The sequence below is a fragment of the Diorhabda sublineata genome, chromosome 8 (genome assembly GCF_026230105.1).
Source record: "Diorhabda sublineata isolate icDioSubl1.1 chromosome 8, icDioSubl1.1, whole genome shotgun sequence".
NCBI classification, from domain to species: Eukaryota; Metazoa; Arthropoda; class Insecta; order Coleoptera; family Chrysomelidae; genus Diorhabda; species Diorhabda sublineata.
In genome coordinates, this window is record NC_079481.1 from 7,119,278 (window position 1) to 7,137,064 (window position 17,787).

The 17,787-nt window shown below is 27.6% G+C and overlaps 4 protein-coding genes across 5 annotated transcripts in view; 2 read left to right on the forward strand and 2 right to left on the reverse strand.

The window, feature by feature from the left end:
- The window catches only part of LOC130448002 (protein turtle), a 64,485-nt gene extending 63,616 nt beyond the window's left edge, over positions 1-869 (reverse strand). The window contains exon 1 of the mRNA XM_056785131.1: positions 592-869. The gene's annotated coding sequence lies outside the window, so the exon portion shown is untranslated. The remainder of the gene's footprint in view (positions 1-591) is intronic.
- Positions 870-1,370: 501 nt separating this feature from the next.
- LOC130448006 (ubiquitin-60S ribosomal protein L40) lies at positions 1,371-2,083 on the forward strand. Its single transcript, XM_056785147.1, has 2 exons — positions 1,371-1,462; positions 1,584-2,083. Exon 2 carries the CDS (start codon positions 1,595-1,597, stop codon positions 1,979-1,981), a length of 387 nt encoding a protein of 128 aa, XP_056641125.1. The 5' UTR covers positions 1,371-1,462; positions 1,584-1,594; the 3' UTR covers positions 1,982-2,083.
- Positions 2,084-2,962: 879 nt separating this feature from the next.
- On the forward strand, positions 2,963-10,858 carry LOC130448003 (polyphosphoinositide phosphatase). Of its 2 annotated transcripts, XM_056785140.1 has the most exons (10): positions 2,963-3,332; positions 3,420-3,630; positions 3,688-3,895; positions 3,947-4,132; positions 4,188-4,471; positions 5,869-6,381; positions 7,952-8,403; positions 8,464-8,729; positions 10,299-10,484; positions 10,546-10,858. In XM_056785140.1, exons 1-10 carry the CDS (start codon positions 3,255-3,257, stop codon positions 10,784-10,786), a joined length of 2,625 nt encoding a protein of 874 aa, XP_056641118.1. In that variant the 5' UTR covers positions 2,963-3,254; the 3' UTR covers positions 10,787-10,858. The 2 variants fall into 2 exon arrangements, with proteins under 2 accessions (XP_056641118.1, XP_056641119.1); XM_056785141.1 differs by lacking the exon at positions 5,869-6,381 and having other exon boundaries at positions 2,996-3,332.
- Positions 10,859-11,826: 968 nt separating this feature from the next.
- On the reverse strand, positions 11,827-15,784 carry LOC130447414 (tetraspanin-6-like). The gene is made up of 6 exons (XM_056784221.1): positions 15,487-15,784; positions 14,140-14,294; positions 13,881-14,072; positions 12,246-12,530; positions 12,054-12,170; positions 11,827-11,932 (listed from the first exon to the last, which is right to left on the reverse strand). The coding sequence occupies exons 2-6, from the start codon at positions 14,290-14,292 to the stop codon at positions 11,876-11,878; spliced, it is 804 nt and encodes a 267-aa protein (XP_056640199.1). The 5' UTR covers positions 14,293-14,294; positions 15,487-15,784; the 3' UTR covers positions 11,827-11,875.
- Between the last annotated feature and the right edge of the window lie 2,003 nt (positions 15,785-17,787).

Here is a 17,787-nt window from a genome sequence, read left to right on the forward strand (position 1 = left end):
TCACATTTAATAAGAGAATATATCTGTATCTATGTTTATACGTATTTATATACCAAATCCTTGTGGTCATTCATTCAACGAGAACCGAGATGATATAGGTGAATGGCCTCGACTCTGAACCTTTGTAAAATGTGTAAACATACCTTTACAGTTGTTGAACTAACTGCAAGGTGTATACAATGCACTCGTTTATTTACAATAATGGTTATATACTTATCAATAATTTATATAACAAAGATATTTTTTATCACATCACCTGTTTATTCAATCTTATTTTTTTAGTAGCCCTCGTAATAAATATTATTATAAATAGTCACGTTTCTTTAACCAGTTCGTACGAATATATTATTGCATTCTTTATTATAATCCCTTTGAAATATTATTTACTTATATTTCACTCACAACCCTAAACAATGATTAGTACTTCGTATAAAACAGAGTTTACGAAATTATTGTCGTCTACTCTTTTCATTACATTGTAAACAATTGTGAATATACAAATAAATTTATTTTAATAATATTTTAAAATTAATAATTGTCTAAATGTACGTATTAATTGAAACAAATTTTGTATTCAAAAACTTTACTTACCCAATTTAGGTATGCCGTTTTGAAACATTTCATTTACACACACTCACACTGTAATATTATTTATTTATATCCAAGAAATTGCGTATATCTAACCGAACACAATTTTTTATCACTACATTTCTGTTTTTTTATCATCATAACGGTAACAAAAAATAATGGGATAAACACTTTTTTTCATTTATTCTTAAGCCCTACTGGCATAAACAAGTTAAAAAAAATATGTCTATGTTTCGAATAGACACAAGATTGAATGGTATGCAACTAATTATACACATGTCTTCTTAGAAAATAAAAATTTCTTTGAAATTTGTTGAATAAATATAACTACAAATCAATTTTAAATATTCGCTTTTCTTATAAAAAATATAATATATGAACTTATGGATTATATCAATAGAATTTTTTTCATTCAAAACCACTACACAATATAAAAGTAGTTGTATTTTTGGTTGCATAAAACCAAAAATAATTACGATATAAGTTTAAATATATTTTTTTGAATTCAGAAAACTATACGGATAACTTTATTATTTTTCCACATGATTGTTTTTACCATTATTAACAATAAAATGTTATCGTTATGATTTACCAAGCAAATTTATACAAAAAAAAATATTTGGTTGTTAGAATTTGAAATGAAGCAGTAATTTCATAATAATTATTTAAACATAATGAGGTATATACAATTTTTTTTCAAAATAACTAATATTCATAGTTAATTATATAGTAAGCTTACGAAAAGTAAACGTAAATTCTTAAGTTTCCCTCACATTTTTTAGCGGAAACGTGTTGGCAATTGTCATCTGTCAAATAGTTGATAGGGTACAATTACTTTTCTTTTTGATTCGGAAGTGAGCACGTTGTGGAAGAAGTAAGTTATTTTAACAATATTTTCATAAAATATATCTGAAAACTAAATGAAAACAATATAATTCTTGAATATTAATCGTAATAAAACGACACGTTGAAATAATAAGACATTTCTATTACAGAATCTGCCACAATGCAAATTTTCGTGAAAACTCTCACAGGAAAAACAATCACCCTCGAGGTGGAACCGTCAGATACAATAGAAAATGTGAAAGCAAAAATCCAGGATAAAGAAGGCATTCCTCCTGATCAACAACGTTTGATTTTCGCAGGAAAACAACTCGAAGATGGACGTACCCTATCAGACTACAACATCCAAAAGGAATCCACTCTTCACTTGGTGCTTCGTTTGAGGGGAGGTATCATCGAACCGTCTCTACGTATATTGGCTATGAAGTACAACTGTGACAAGATGATATGTCGTAAATGCTACGCTAGATTACATCCCAGAGCCACAAACTGCAGAAAGACCAAATGTGGACACACGAACAACTTGCGCCCCAAGAAGAAGATCAAGTAGACAATTAACCCGAGTTTTATTTTCTATTTGAATGTTAATATATTAATATTACAAATGTTACTTGAAGATTGATTCATTATAGGAAACAAGATCATCCTAAAATGTGTTTTATTTCATTATGAGTGCTTTGAGGTGGTAAATTTATCGATTAAATGCATTAAATGAAATACAAGTTTGTCTATACTTTTTAAATGGGAGTTATATAGTGAAATTTTACTGGTGATCAAAACTGTTGGAGAAAATCAAGGTAGTAGTTTCTATTTCTTCTTTATGTTTGTAATTTTTTTTCTGGCTGCTAATTATTTTTTGGGTATTAAAATTTAACTAAATTTCAACGTTTTTATTAACTTTCCCAAAATTAAACAAAACTTGTGCAGAAAATATTCCCTCAAGTCTATTATTTACGTCTTGGACGAAAATAAATATTGAAATCTATAGAAATTCCTAATCTGCCATTTTTCTAGAAAAAAGTCAATAGAAGTAATAAAAATGTTTTTGCATAAATAAAACACAAATTTTATTATATTTATTTTCGTGCAGAAAGTGTTTTAATTCTAATGAATTTCACTTGATACAATAATTTCTATAATATTTTATAATTAGTTTATATTACAATCGGAAATTTTGACAATGACGTTTAACTGCTAACTTCATGGCACTAAAAATCTTCAATTAATATGTATTTCGTATATTTTTAATAAAATAATATTGAAATTTATATTTTCATTTAAATTAACTAAACATTTATTAATTTCTAATCGTAATTAATTTTCATTTGTGTTTTAATTGTAATCGGAACTTTTGACAATGACTTTAGCTGCTAACTTCATGCCCTTGAAAATAAAATAAATTAAGGAAGTATTTTGTGTATATTTAATAAAATATTATTTCTTCCAAAATTTTTGACATTAATAATTTCTAATATTTCATTATTAGTTTTCATCTGTATTTATATTATCAGAAATTTTGACAATGACGTTTAGTTGCTAATTTCACGTCGCTAAAAATCTTCTGCATATTAAATAAAACTTTATTTAAATTATTATCTAAATTTTTAAAATTTACATTTTGATTAAAATTAACTAAACATTTCTAATGTCTAAAATTTTATAATTAGTTTTCATTTGCGTAATTATTGTAATCGGAAATATTGAAGATGACGTCTAGCTACTAACTTCACGCCGCTAAAAATCTTCAATAAATATTTTTTTTCAATTTTATATTTTTGATGAAAAACTAACTAAACATTTATAATTCCAACTCTACTTTCACTATGGATAATAGTAATGGAAAAGTGTTTTACCCCATCATCAACTCAATTCAAAGAATTGCTTTATACGAGACTAAATCGGTAAGAAAATAATTTTGAAAACAAAACAATCCTTTAAATTGAAATTTCAATAAATTTGATGCTAGAAAAGAAGTGTTTTTATTATAGAAATATTATCTAGTTGGATCAAACAACACCCAAACTCGATTTCGCTTATTAAAAATAGATCGAATGGAATCTAAAGATTTAGAAATATACGATGATAAAGTTGAATACACGGCAGAGGAAATTCGCAATTTAATCGGTATGATCGAGTCGGGAAATAGAAGATCCGGTGGGGGAGGTTTTTCAAAAGTAATATCAGCATTTGGTATTGTAGGTATGAAAACTATAAATTTCACCCTATAATACATTATATCTCGCGTTTTCTTTATAGGTTTCATAAAATTCTTGGAAGGTTATTATATTATACTAATCACCAAACGAAGGAGAGTTGCTCTTATAGGTCATTACACAATTTATAAAATTGAAGATACTTCAATGGTTTATATCCCTCATGAATCTATCAGAATCGTACATTCCGACGAGGCTCGCTACGTCAAGATGTTCCAAAACATTGATCTCGCCAGTAATTTTTATTACAGGTAAGTGAATTTAACTACAATTGAATACTTTTTAATTCCGTGGTGTTATAGTTACAGTTACGATTTAACTCACACGCTTCAATATAATTTGTCCACTCCTAAGAGGTTCATACACGATAAAAAAGACGTGAATCTTTCAACTTCAATTTTATCGAATTCCTCTAATCACGAATCCCAAACTTTTGGTATTAGGACACAGCCACACAAGAAATTTGTGTGGAATCATCATCTACTTAGGTTGTTACTTATTTCGAGGTTTCTTCATATTTTTAACGATTTTTTTTAATTGTAGTGAAGCTTTAAAAACCGAACTGCATCCTGATTGGGTGCTTTATATAATTCACGGTTTTATAGATCAGTTAAATATTAATGTTTTCGGTAAAGCTATTTATATTACTTTGATAGCGAGGAGATCTTCTCGATACGCCGGGACGAGATTTTTAAAACGTGGCGCCAATTTCCAGGGAGATGTTGCTAATGAAGTGGAAACTGAACAAATAGTTCATGATTCTAGTATTTCCTATTTTAATAAAAGTCATTTTACGTCGTTTGTACAAATGAGGGGTTCAATTCCAGGTATTGTCGTAATTTTTTAGTAAATCATTTATTTATAGGTTATATGTCATTAAAATTGATTTACACTATTTTTATTGGACAATTAATTGCACTTTCAATCAGTAAATTTTTTAACCAATGAACATATCTAATTTTATTACTAAATTATTTAAAAACCAATAGAAATCTTCGATATTATGTTGTAGTAATTTTTGGTTTTCTTTAGTTGACATCATTGGTTATAAATGTCAATAGTTCATTGACAGTTCGGATATCTTCGCAGGGTGGCCACAATCTCATTCGAATTCTTGTTATGTTTGTAAACAGCGAGTTTTTCGTTTTTTTTTTTAATTCTTAATGTCAGGAAAAATTATTTATAAATACCTCATTATTATTTTATTGTATATAGCTTATCTTTTTTCCGATTTCTCGCCATTTTCATCAACATATGAAAGCATTAAATTGCACTGTCAGAACTTAGAAGAAATGCTTGTTTAAGAGCCTTGAAACAGGGTCAAAATTGTTTATAATTTATATTTTTTATCTTATCGACATTTCACATTAATGCTTAAGGTCAAACAATACAGGGTGTCTTAGAATATTAAGGCTTTTTTTGTATGATTACTATAAAACTATAGGAACAGTGGAGACTGACATTATTTATGAAACCCTCTATATTCAATTTAATTTATTTTGTCGTAATAATGTTAAAAAATGCTAAATATGTACGTTAAAAGTTGATACTTTGTGTGCCACCTAGGCAAAATGGCCGAATTGTCAAAGTCAGGTGTTCTAGAAGGGTCTATTCAACTGTATAGTATATGGAAAGAGAAACAACTCGCATTTCTGAGGTTATGTTTTTGTCATTATAATTGTTATGTTTACTACACAGTTTTATTTTGTTTTGATCGTTTTCTTTGTGCTTTTTTTGAGTGTTATATTTAATATTTACATTTTCTCTTTGAACCTATATTATAGTTTAATGATTTTTTGTGTAAACTCTGGTTTTATAATTGAGGTAAGTTTTTTAAACTATTTTAATAAATTTATACCAGTGTTTCATTAGTTTATAAGTACGATTTAAGAAGTTATTGAAGAAAAATAGATATCAAAAAGCGGCCAAATTAATAACTTTTAATATTTCGTATAAAATTATAAATAATTACTTGAAATAATTTATATTTGTTTCTCCATTATTTTTTATATTTTTAGTATCTCATTGATAAACGAATGAAAATACTTAGGTCGTGATATCTAAGTTAAAATAAATACAAAAAAATTATTAAAAATAACAAACTAATTGGGACATAACCTAGAAATGCGAACTTTTTCGTCGATTCAGCCCTCCTAGGTCAATTTTTTTGTATTCTGTGTTTCAATTTCCATGATATATGACGCGACCTAAAATGTGTCGTCAGGTCATTGGAAACAGGAGATGGGAAAAATGTTATCGAAACCCGCAATAACCATAGATTTCTACGATCCTTTCGCTGAAACGGCGGGAGCTCATTTTAACGAGCTCTTAAAACGATACGGAGCTCCTATTATTATATTGAATTTAGTGAAATCTAGAGAAAGAAAGAAACAGGAATGTCTTTTGAGTGATCGATTGTGTTCGGCTGTTGACTATTTGAATCAATTTTTACCAAACAAACATCGAATTATTTACAAGAATTTCGATATGGCGAAAAAAATTAAAGACCCTAATTCGAATGTAATGGGGCACTTGGCAGGGATTGCTAAGCACGTCGTTATGAAAGTCGGTATTTTTAATAACAAACCAAAATTTTATAACCAAAAAGACGATACTGTTGTTGGACAAAATTCGAATGAATTCGGGAGTTTACAGACTGGTATTGTTAGGACAAATTGTGTGGATTGTCTTGACAGGACCAACACTGCACAGTTCGCAATAGGAAAATGCGTTTTGGGTAAGTACGGTACTTGTAAATTTTGAATAATTTCACAATGTTTAATAATCTTTTGTTTCTTTCTAAAATATTATATTTCTACCAAAAATAAAGCAATTTTGGAATAATATGTTTATTTTAATGTAAAATTCACGCTCTAGGTACCATTAACTGCTTGTAATGTAATGACATTTACACAAACGAAAGATATATCGAAGTGAATCGTTTGAATAGTTTTGAAAAATGTCGATTATACATCGATATTTATTATATCAAAATTCAATCTTAATTTTTTTAGTTAAAAATGATAATTAGATATTTGAATATATTTTGTATATTAATTTGACACGGTTAAGGGACGAACTACACAATTTAAATGAAATTAATTTGAAATATAACAAAACTTTTAAAACAATATCGATTTTAATATTATCAGTAATCGATACTTCGATAAATACATGTTATTGGTTACATTTCCCAACGACAATGTACACAACTGTTAAAATTCATATTCCACTATTTTAAGATTACAAAATGGCGAATATATAGTGAAGTGAACATATATGTAGTTGAAAGTAACTATTTCATATGAATATGAATTTCATATAACTTTTTCATAGTATTCATGATAACACGTTTTTATTTCAACGTTATTTGCTATTGTTTGAATTATCGCCATGTTTTCGTGACGACCCTATCCGACTAATATTTTGGTTAGTTGAGTGAAATGCTACCTAAGTTATAATATTCTGTTTAATTATTCACTTGTATAACTTATCAAATACATAAGTGTAAAAGTTTTGTGTGAAATGTGGTATGAAAATTCAATAAAATAACGTTTAATATGGTATAACATTGCTCGATAAGGTCCGGAATCAATATATCGATTTATTTCTATAGAGATCAATTTGACGTAAGTTTTTAATTTATTTTGTAAATTCTAAAACCTCCTTTGTCTTTATAAAATCATAATAATGATCTGAAAGAAACTTGAGATTTGAAAAAATTGCCATAAACTATTTTTATATAATTCTTTTATATGTATAATAAAAACAAGTATTAAATTTTTACTGTATTCATCGTATTGATATTTTAATTTTATTCGCTTAGAAACTATAGTTTTCTTAATTTTACTATTAATTGAACATTAACGTATCTACAGTGAACGTCAGAAGTAAATATTTTGATAAATATTTATTTTATGGTTATCGTTTAGTTATACGAGGGCTGCTCCTTAAGTTTTGAAATTGACAAATAAAAACAAATCCTTCTGTGTATTCAAAAGAGTTTGTGTTTGATAGTATCCTCTCTAATCTATAGAACCTGTTACAAAAATTTATTATTATGGAAGTAAAAAACCATGAAAACTGAAAAAATCCACAAAGCTTTAGGGATTGTCGTTTTGCGTTTTGTTCAAACTATCATGGCAGATTTCAGTATTTTATTATAATCAAAATTAGATTTATTAGATAAATATAAATTACTTCACTTTTATAATTGAATTAAAATCGATAATAATAACCCGGTAAGTTAGTTAAAACTCCCCAAACCCTCAATGGTTTTATTTTTTCTATATTTTTCCTGTGCACAGGTTACCAATTATGCGCATTGGGGGTGATAGATACCCCTAACCTGGAATTCGATACGGATTGCGTGCGTATGTTGGAATCTTTATACGAAGATCATGGAGACACTTTAGCCCTTCAATACGGGGGTTCTCAATTAGTTCACCGTATAAAAACTTATAGAAAAACGGCACCGTGGACGTCCCAAGGCAACGACATCGTCCAAACGATCAGTAGATATTACAGCAACACTTTTTCCGATGCAGAAAAACAAAACGCTATTAATTTATTTTTGGGAGTGTTTCAACCGGAAGAAGATAAACCCCAAATTTGGGAATATACTACCGATTATTATTTCCACCATAAACCGTTTGTTTTCGGTTCAAAATCTTTGACTCAATGGTGGGACGAAGGGGTTTTGAGGAGCTTACCTTATGCTTATAATGATTTAACTAAGGGCTGTTCCGAATTGATACAGGTCTGTTTTTAGAGAAATTTTTTGTCGTGGGAAATTTGGTTTGGTATGATGATATTTTAGGTGCATTCCCAAGATGCCGAAATGATTGATTCATATGTAGAATATTACAGGCCATACGAATTGACGGTTTTAAGCGACGTTTTCGCTTTGAAGATTTCCAATTCGATTAGAGACTTTATGCCAACTTCCACTATAAATTTTAGTCCGTTTACTATAAGAGTTAGACCGGTTCGAAGGAGGGAGCACAATTCTAGTAAACCGAATGCTATGAAAAATCCTTCGGTTACTGGACAGAGTTCAGTTTGTTCGACTGCTTCTAGTACGAGGTAATTTGTGAATTATCTTCTTTTTTTTTGATGATTTGTTATATATAATTAATTGTTTGTTGAGTTTAGGTTTGCCCCGTATACAATTTCTAAAATTTATTTGAAATTTATATGTAAAAATGTCATTTTCGAATTAATATGCTTTTTGAATTAATTTTAATATTTAATCGAACAAAAATGTGGCAATTTTCAAATTCTGTTTCTGATTTTATCAAATTTTTGGAAAATTCTGGATATTTTGTGAAATGTGAATTTGTGAAAAAAGTTAATTTTAATATTAAATGGACTAAAAATTATCAGAAAATTGAAAAATTATTTGAGAAAATTGGTGAATTCAGGAAAAAATGGAATTTGGAAAATGTTTTGAAAAACTTTCAAAGAAATTCAAATTATAGCAAAATTGTTAGAAAAAAATTAAATTTGAATGGAAAAATGTTAATATTCCAAATAGTTTCATAATTTTTTTAGTTTATTTATAAGAAATCTAAAAATTATAAAAATTAGGGCTATTTGTATAATGCACAAATGAAAATTCGGAAAATTGGAAAATTATCTAGTTTGGAAACAAATTTGAATGAAAAATCCATCGAGAAACTTCTTTTTCAATTTTGTAAATATGTGGAAAATTGGAATAATCCTTGAATTTAGAGAAAATCTCAAAATATCGCATTTCCAAAAATCTTACTAGAATTTTTTCATATTTTTTGGGAAATTCTAGATATTTCCAAAAATTTTAAAAATGCTAAAAAATTTGTAAATCCTTGAATTGAAAAAATATTCAAATTTTTCGAATTTTTTTTTAGAAAATAGTCATTTTCAAAAAAGCGGGGCAATACAAAAAAAATTGTAATTTTGTTGGAAAAACAAAAAAGGCCAACAAAATATGTAAAGGAATTTGTGGATAATTTATCAATAAATAATCCTTGAAAAAATTATTATTCTCCAAATGGTTTTTCGAACTCTCCTAAATTTTTTCGGAAATTGTGGAAATTTTCAAAATATTGTAAAACCTTATTTTCCAAATTTTCTTTTGAATTTTTCTAGATTTTTCAAAAATTTTTACAAATTTAAAAAAATCGGTGAAAATTTAAAAACCACGTAAATTTGTTAGATCAGAAAAATCTTTTTCAAAATATAATCTCAGCTAAAAACCGAAAATAAAAAAAAGTTTCAAAATGTGTATTTTCCAAATCTTTTTCCCAATTTTCCAAAATGTCTCTTAATTTTTCTGTATATCTTAGAAACTTCTACAAATTAAAAAAAATGTAAAAAGGGTTTTCCAATTTTCCACCAAATTTACGAGTTTTAAGAATTATAAATTTTAACCAAAAATCGAAAATCCGAGGAAAAATTTGCAGGAATTAAAAAAATGTGAATTTTCCGAATTCTTTTTTGAATTTTTTTAGATGTAGATATAGAGAAATGCGAAAAAAACCAAATTTTAAAAAAATATAAAAACGTTTCTCAATACAAATTAAAAAAAAAACAATTTTTCCCATTTAATTTCACACATCCACAATTAATTTTCAATAATTTTTCCACTTTACTGTGGAACCCTTCAAATTTCAGTTCGAGTTCTGATGAAGGCTCAGCAGACGAAGAGGAAAGTTCGAATACCAACGATTCATTAGCAGTACCATCGAAAGACACCATACCAGAACCGATCACTTTCAAATCCCTTTTCCCTACCATGAAACAAGTTTACGGTACCGAATTGAAAAAACCGAATTTCCAAGACGTCCTAACCTATAAAAAGTACGTCCACATTTGAAAATTTCCTTATATTTTGATTTCTTTAATTTATTTTTGACACTAGGTACGTTCTGATAGGGAAAAAAGCGATCGGTACAGCGAAAAACGTTTTCCAATCCATTTCCACCAATCAAAAGATGTTGGACGAGTTTTCCACTGATTCAGTTTACCGAGTTACCCCTCCGGAGGTGTCGGCGACGTCTATAGATATTTACAAGCGGTACGTACAAGTTGGACAAAATGGGGGCTTTTCCCCGAAAACTAGTGATATTCAAATATACGAAATGTACGCCAAATACGAATAATTTTTTTTATCTGTGATTATTTTTTTATTATATTATTTACTATTTTATTGAAAATTAAACGTATTGTTAGAATTTTCGTTTTATTTAGTTTTTTCGTCGAATATACAGCATAAGCAAATAAAATAAGCGATATTCAACACTAAACCATCATAAATTAAGATAACAACAATTTAAATGGTGAATTATTTAAAAAAAAAACATTACTAGAGATATTTTATGTTTTATTACTTTCCCAAAAAGTTCCCTAAAAAAATCAATATCGATAAGACATGTAATATTTAGGCAACACACATTACATCTTCACTTCCGGAAAAGATGGGTTCTTTTATATAGGCAACACATATTACATCGTCAAATCAAATTTTTTTATATACAGACAATATACATCACATCGTCAAAAAGTTTATTTGAGTGTATAGGCAACACAAATTACATGGTCAATTCAAATTTTTTTCGTATATAGGCAACACATATTACAGCGTCAATTAAATTGTTTTGGTATATAGGCAACACACATTACGCTCTTTTATAAATTATGATAAAACATGTGTACACGATGTATTATTCAGAAACAAACAAGATAAAATATATTTCATGATATATTAATCTATTGAAAAATGCTTTAAAACGTTCTAAAAGGAAATTTATAAATATTTAGAAGACATACTGTAACATTATGAACATAGTATTTAGACAACACACATCACCTCGTCAATTTGACAAAAAGTTTGCTTGAGTCTATAGGCTACACATATTACATAGTCAATTCAAATTATTTTGGTATATAGGCAACACATATTACGTTCTCTTATAAATTATATGATAAATACAGTTTAAATAAGAAATCTTATGCAACACACATTATGGTGAATACTTATAAAATGTATACAATTGGATCTAGTATTTAGACAATACACATTACAATGAGTAATTATTTTCACGACAGTTACGTGATTCTATTGGATCTAATGCACTACAGATATACTTGTAAGCTGCTTTTTCAATAAATTATATTGAATGATGCGAAAAAAAACTCTTAATACTCAACAAAATTTTATTAATGGTAAATTATATACAAGGTGTCAAATATCAGTTTGAAAAACGGCCCGCGAAATAAACTAAAAGAGAAACGGCTCCAGTTCCAATCTGAAAAAAAAACTTTAGTTATACAGGTTGTCCTATAAAATAAAAACAGCGATTATATAATTAATTCAAGATTAAAAAGATTTTTTTTATTTGAAATATTTGACATATATGTCAAACTCACTTGTACAACTGCCATAATGTAACACTGAGATTTTAAAATATTCTGGTGCCATACTAAATCTCTACTCATCGAATCCAAACAGGATCTGCCGAAAGATGTTTCCGCTGTACATTCATCCTGAAAAGATTTTTTTTTTTTTTGAGAAACATCATAAAAAAATTTCTCATTTCGAAATCTAGTAGCGGCACTCACTTCATTACAACAAGAATTTGGAATATCCAAACCCACGGTTTCCCAGTCGTGGTAATTGGAAATTCCGCAACATTCTAAACGTTGTTGCATTCGATCCCACGCATACTTATCATCTTCGCTTGTATTATATCTCAAAAAAGAAAAACTGACGGATTTATTCAAATCGCTATTTTCCAAGGAAGAATATATTTGGTTATCGCCATTTTCCGTTTTCACCGTATAATTTAATCCTATAGATGAGCCAGTTATTAACAAAATACTCGAAAGCGTTATAATTATCAAAAGCTAGAACAAATAAATTTATTTCACCGGTGTCAATGACCTCATAAATCAGACGCCATAATGTAGCGGTAAGCACAATATGGCGTCTGATTATACTACATCCAATAATTATCCGTTTTATATAATTTCAAATAGTTAAATTAAATAAAATCAGTCTGTTTCTGAATTTTTTGTATTATTTATATAAAATAATATATATTATTCATAACTATATATACTGAGTTTAATTTTTTTTATGCATTAGTCCATTTGAAGTTCTATTAATGACAACTGACAGTTAAATACGTCAGCAATAGACAACCGGAGCGTGATGTCATGTGTATAATATGGTAATGTGGTATTTTTTTTCGAAAATGTATCAAAGAAAATTCGAAGAAATCCGAAATCACTAAACATTTATTCGATCGTCAACGTAGTTAAAACTTTGTTTGGAAAGTGTTTCCTGACCTGCTCTAATAGCGGTATGTGACGTCAACACTCCTGTAGTCTATTTTATATACATTTTTACGACGTTGTCACATTTATTTTTATAATTTCAACTATTTTTTTTCAATTTAGTTGATACTAGTACTAAAAAGTTATTATTTGGTTACTACAATTATGTGCTAGCATGCCAAATAAACTCATAAAAAATACTTTATTAAAGTGGTTGTTTTTAAAAGACAAAAAATTATAGAAGTAATTATTATTTTAAGTTTTTAAGCAAAAAAAATTGAATGAAAAGCATGGAGACTGATCAGACATAGTCAAACTTTATTTATAAGATATTTCAATTATCATTAATTCACTATTCGGAATGTAAGCAAGTGAAAATAATGGAACATTAGTACAAGTGGTAAAATAGTAAATTTTTCAATAATATCCGTTTATTTTATAAGCTGTCTTAATTGAGACGAAAACAAACGATTAAAAATGAGTGAAAAAATTGTATTATATCTAAACCTCAATCTACTTTCTAGATGTCAGACTATTTACAAATTCTGGCAACGCTGTTCAAATGTGACCTCGTACTAATTCAGAAACAAATATGGCGTCAACTCATAACATTATTGCCACTATCAGAGTATTAACGTAAATTTCAGTATACAATGAATTATTGTTTTACGGGTTGCATAATTTTATAAAACGCTATTTATTGTTATCAGTTTATTAATAAAATGAGGGGGATTAGCAGGATCATATAAAATTATTTTTACCTACATAAAATACGTCGAATTTTGTTTTAAAATATTTAATTTGATATCATGTTTGTTTGAGTGGCTGCGAAATATAATAACAATGTTAAAATAATGATTTTAAAAAATAATAAGTGCTATAAATCGGTTATTATTGGTTAGATTCTCGTAAGCTTACCAAATACGTAGATATTAATCTTTTCCTGGTGTTGTGTGACGATGCAGCTATCCAAAATCCAGGTAAAAGTAAAAAAGCCGCCGGTAAGCTAAAATACGGTATATCTACCTTTATATCCAACAAGTAACGGTAATTTACTGCTTTAATTACTAACGACCAAATAGACAGACCGATTAAGGATAAACTTGAACTCTAAAAACTTGAAAATGATAAAAAAAATGAAGATAAATTCGTTGAGTATCTAATAAACGATACGTACGAGCATAAGAACAGCTAAAAAACATAACATGAAACAAATTTCTCCTATTTGTCTACCACTTTGACTCGGCGGTACCGTTAACGGTCGATTTTTTCTCATTTTACCATTCCAAGGAAATTCCCATGAATCTGACGAAGATGTTGGTTTTAGCATGTCTGAAATTATATTAGGATTCGATAATTCGATCGAGGAATGTTTGAAAAACACATGGAAAATGTAAAAAAGTTTCTTAAATGACAGAAAAGTGAATAGACAGTAACAGGAAAAGTGCAATAAAGCGGTGTTTACACTGTTGAAGTGAGTTGATTATGTCAGTTTATTCAAAATGGCGACAATAGCTATTCTCGAAACGAATTAAGTTCTAGCTGAAGAATTAGCAAACATTATGCATAATAAGAAACAAAAGAGGGAGAAAATTTGAGTTATTGAGTGAATTACTCATAGAGTGGCACAAGAATCTTCAAATAACCTGAGTGAATTGAAAATGAAACGTTCCGAAAATTTTTCATGGATGATTGAACAACAGTTCCACTACTTACTAGAACAAGTTAAATTTTAATTTGGAAAACTTTTTTACCTCACATAAAACTAGAAATAACCCTATTTCCTTAAAAAATTTACATTTGCAAAGTACCAAAGTAATCTTCTCCCTTCTTTTATCGTAAAATTCAATACATTCAAATCAGTGACGGTTTACATGTTCAATTCGTTTTCATTGTATCATTTGACTTGATCAACTCACTTTATTAGTGTAAACGCTCCTTAAGAACTCGAGATGTAGTAGAAGGTCATCGATTTGTAACAATGAATATTGAGCTTGTTTTTATAGGAATGTTTGAAGATTTAACATTATTTCGTCAGTAATTACTTGTAGAAACAATTTTGGGTTCCATTATTATAATTTATACAGGTTGTAAATAAAAAGTACAAAAGTAAATAGAAATAAAATTTTCTAACCTCAAATTTGTTATATTGGTAATCGATGAATATTTCTTGGTTGAGTTTACTCATATAAAAATAAGAATTTATTTACAATAATGATAAAAAACGATATTTATTATTATATAATTAATTAGTAAGGAAAATAATCAGATTAAGTATACAGGTTATTTGTTTCTACTGTTTAAATTTAAAATCAAAAAATGATATTGTGTAATAAATTCCAATACAAGAAAACAAGGAATAAAAATTGTTTTAAAGACAGAATTTTATAATTATTAGAACGTATATTTGAATTTGAGTGGGTAAAAAAGACTATTTCATGTTTTATTCACTCAACCACGCGCTTTTTTCTAATCAATAAAAGTAATAATGAATTTTAGTTTAATTAGCAATAATTTGACATACCTTGAACATTAAACTATAATTTCTAATCACATTTAATAGTCCTATAAGAGTTACAGTCACTTTACCCATTATTAACACTGAAATTTTGCTTACAAATCTAACAGGAAGTAATACAGGATCATATTAATTGTTGTCACAAATTTGTTTGTTTGCTTTGATGAGACGAAATCCTCTTTATATTTCACTCGAACGATATTGCCAATGTCAATATTATTTATGTCGATACGTTTCAATATAAAATAGGAAAAATTTGCACCTAAGTATGAATCGTATTTAATGTAGATAATAAATTGATTACATTATCTGTCGAGACACGTAGCGATAACCATATTTTTTTATTGATAGTGATTATTCACAGAAATTCATAAACATTTTTCACATACCACAATATTTTTGGTGAATTTTTTGGATTTTCCACCAGAGGCGTCGATTTGTCAAATAATCAAATTATTAAATATGAAAGAAAGATTACAATGCACCTACAATATTTTTATAATTTTTAATTTAAGCAAAATAAATAATATAAAGAAATAGATATTCGTTTTGTTTATGTCATGAATAGACGCCATATTGTTAACTTCTTCGAAAATATTCTCATGAGTGTTGACATCACATACCGGCGCCATATTTACGTTCATATTACCAACATTGAATTAAACCTAAAGGAAGCTTCTGTCTTATAATTTTAATAACCAAAACTATGAAAAATATTGTCTCAGAATGTTGAAAATGACAGTAGAAATTCTAAAAATTCACAATTATTAAACGGAAATAATTTAATGTATGGTCAAATTTCTCTTACTAGTATAATATGGCGTCCATTACCATGCTTTTGGTATATATTCGATTATATACTATAATTTCAACAAATTGACCCCAATAGCAGATTTTAGATCCGCATTTTAATTTTTTTAAAACCCAGAGCGAGCGTATTAAATTTTCTCGACAGTCAAAGTTACGTATTTAAATTTGTTTTACTAGGCTAAGGCCGCTAGTACACTATCATGATTTTACGTAAGTTTCATTATATTTGATTGTTATTATTATAATTTTTCTTCATTTGTTGTGTTATAAAATGGATATACCAGTTTTTTGCTTATTGTACTTGGTCCATAATCATCATTTGCTTACTTGAAAAGCAACTTAGAAAAACTAGAAATTCAGTTATCAAAAAAAGAGAACTATTTAGAAAATGAAAGAGGCTCCGTTAAAAGTGTCCAAATTGATTTTCCACCACACTCCAACTTCTGTACAACCTTCAATAGTATATTGTTTCTCTTTTATAATCATTAATTATCACATTATACATCATTTTACTTGCATGCATTCAGATATTGAAAGTTTTGTGGCGGATACTGTCCACTGAAGCTTCTCAGACGCCATTTTGATTGCAAGTAATAAGATAATTCACTTCATATTTATTTTTTCTTTATAATTGATTGAGTATTGTTTATTTATGAAAATATACAACCATAATATTTGGTACATTACAATTAAATAATATTCACCTACGATAATAGATCCATAATAATGTAAACCGGCTTAAGATATAAATGGTTTATATATATATATATATATATATATATATATATATATATATATATATATATATATATATATATATATATATATATATATATATATATATATATATATATATATATATATATATATATATATATATATATATATATATATTTATACTGTGTATGTTTAGAATAAATATTAATTATACATACCTGATCAAATTTTCTATTGTGAATTAAGATTCAGGATTCACTATCATTCTTGTCGTGTTTCAATCATCCAAGGTCACATGGGGACTTTAACCGCACATAAAAAATGTGCTATTTTTGTCACTTTTTATTTCAATAATTGATTTTTTTAAATCACATCCCAAATAGAATAAAACAAATTATTGTACGGAAGTGAAAGTTAGTCAAAAAATGATGGCGAGATCTTCTAATCACATAACCTTTAGATCTTACTCACTTTTTATTTATTCACCTCAAATGTTAATATTACAATTTTATTAATTGAAATAAAACTTTTTTTTAACGTCTTAGTTATATTCGATTATGAAATATTGACACTTGCTTTAGTTTCTACTTCCACAACTGTACCCTAAGATTATATACTCAAAGGACTGTACCGGTCCTTTTGTTACCAGTATTTCGCGCGAATTTCATTTGCGTTACCATGACAACAGACTATTAGTCAATAACGATCGTTATATCGATTTTAACGTGGTGAAGTTAAAGCACAGAGTCGGCTCAAGGGAAAATTATTTTAAATTAGTAC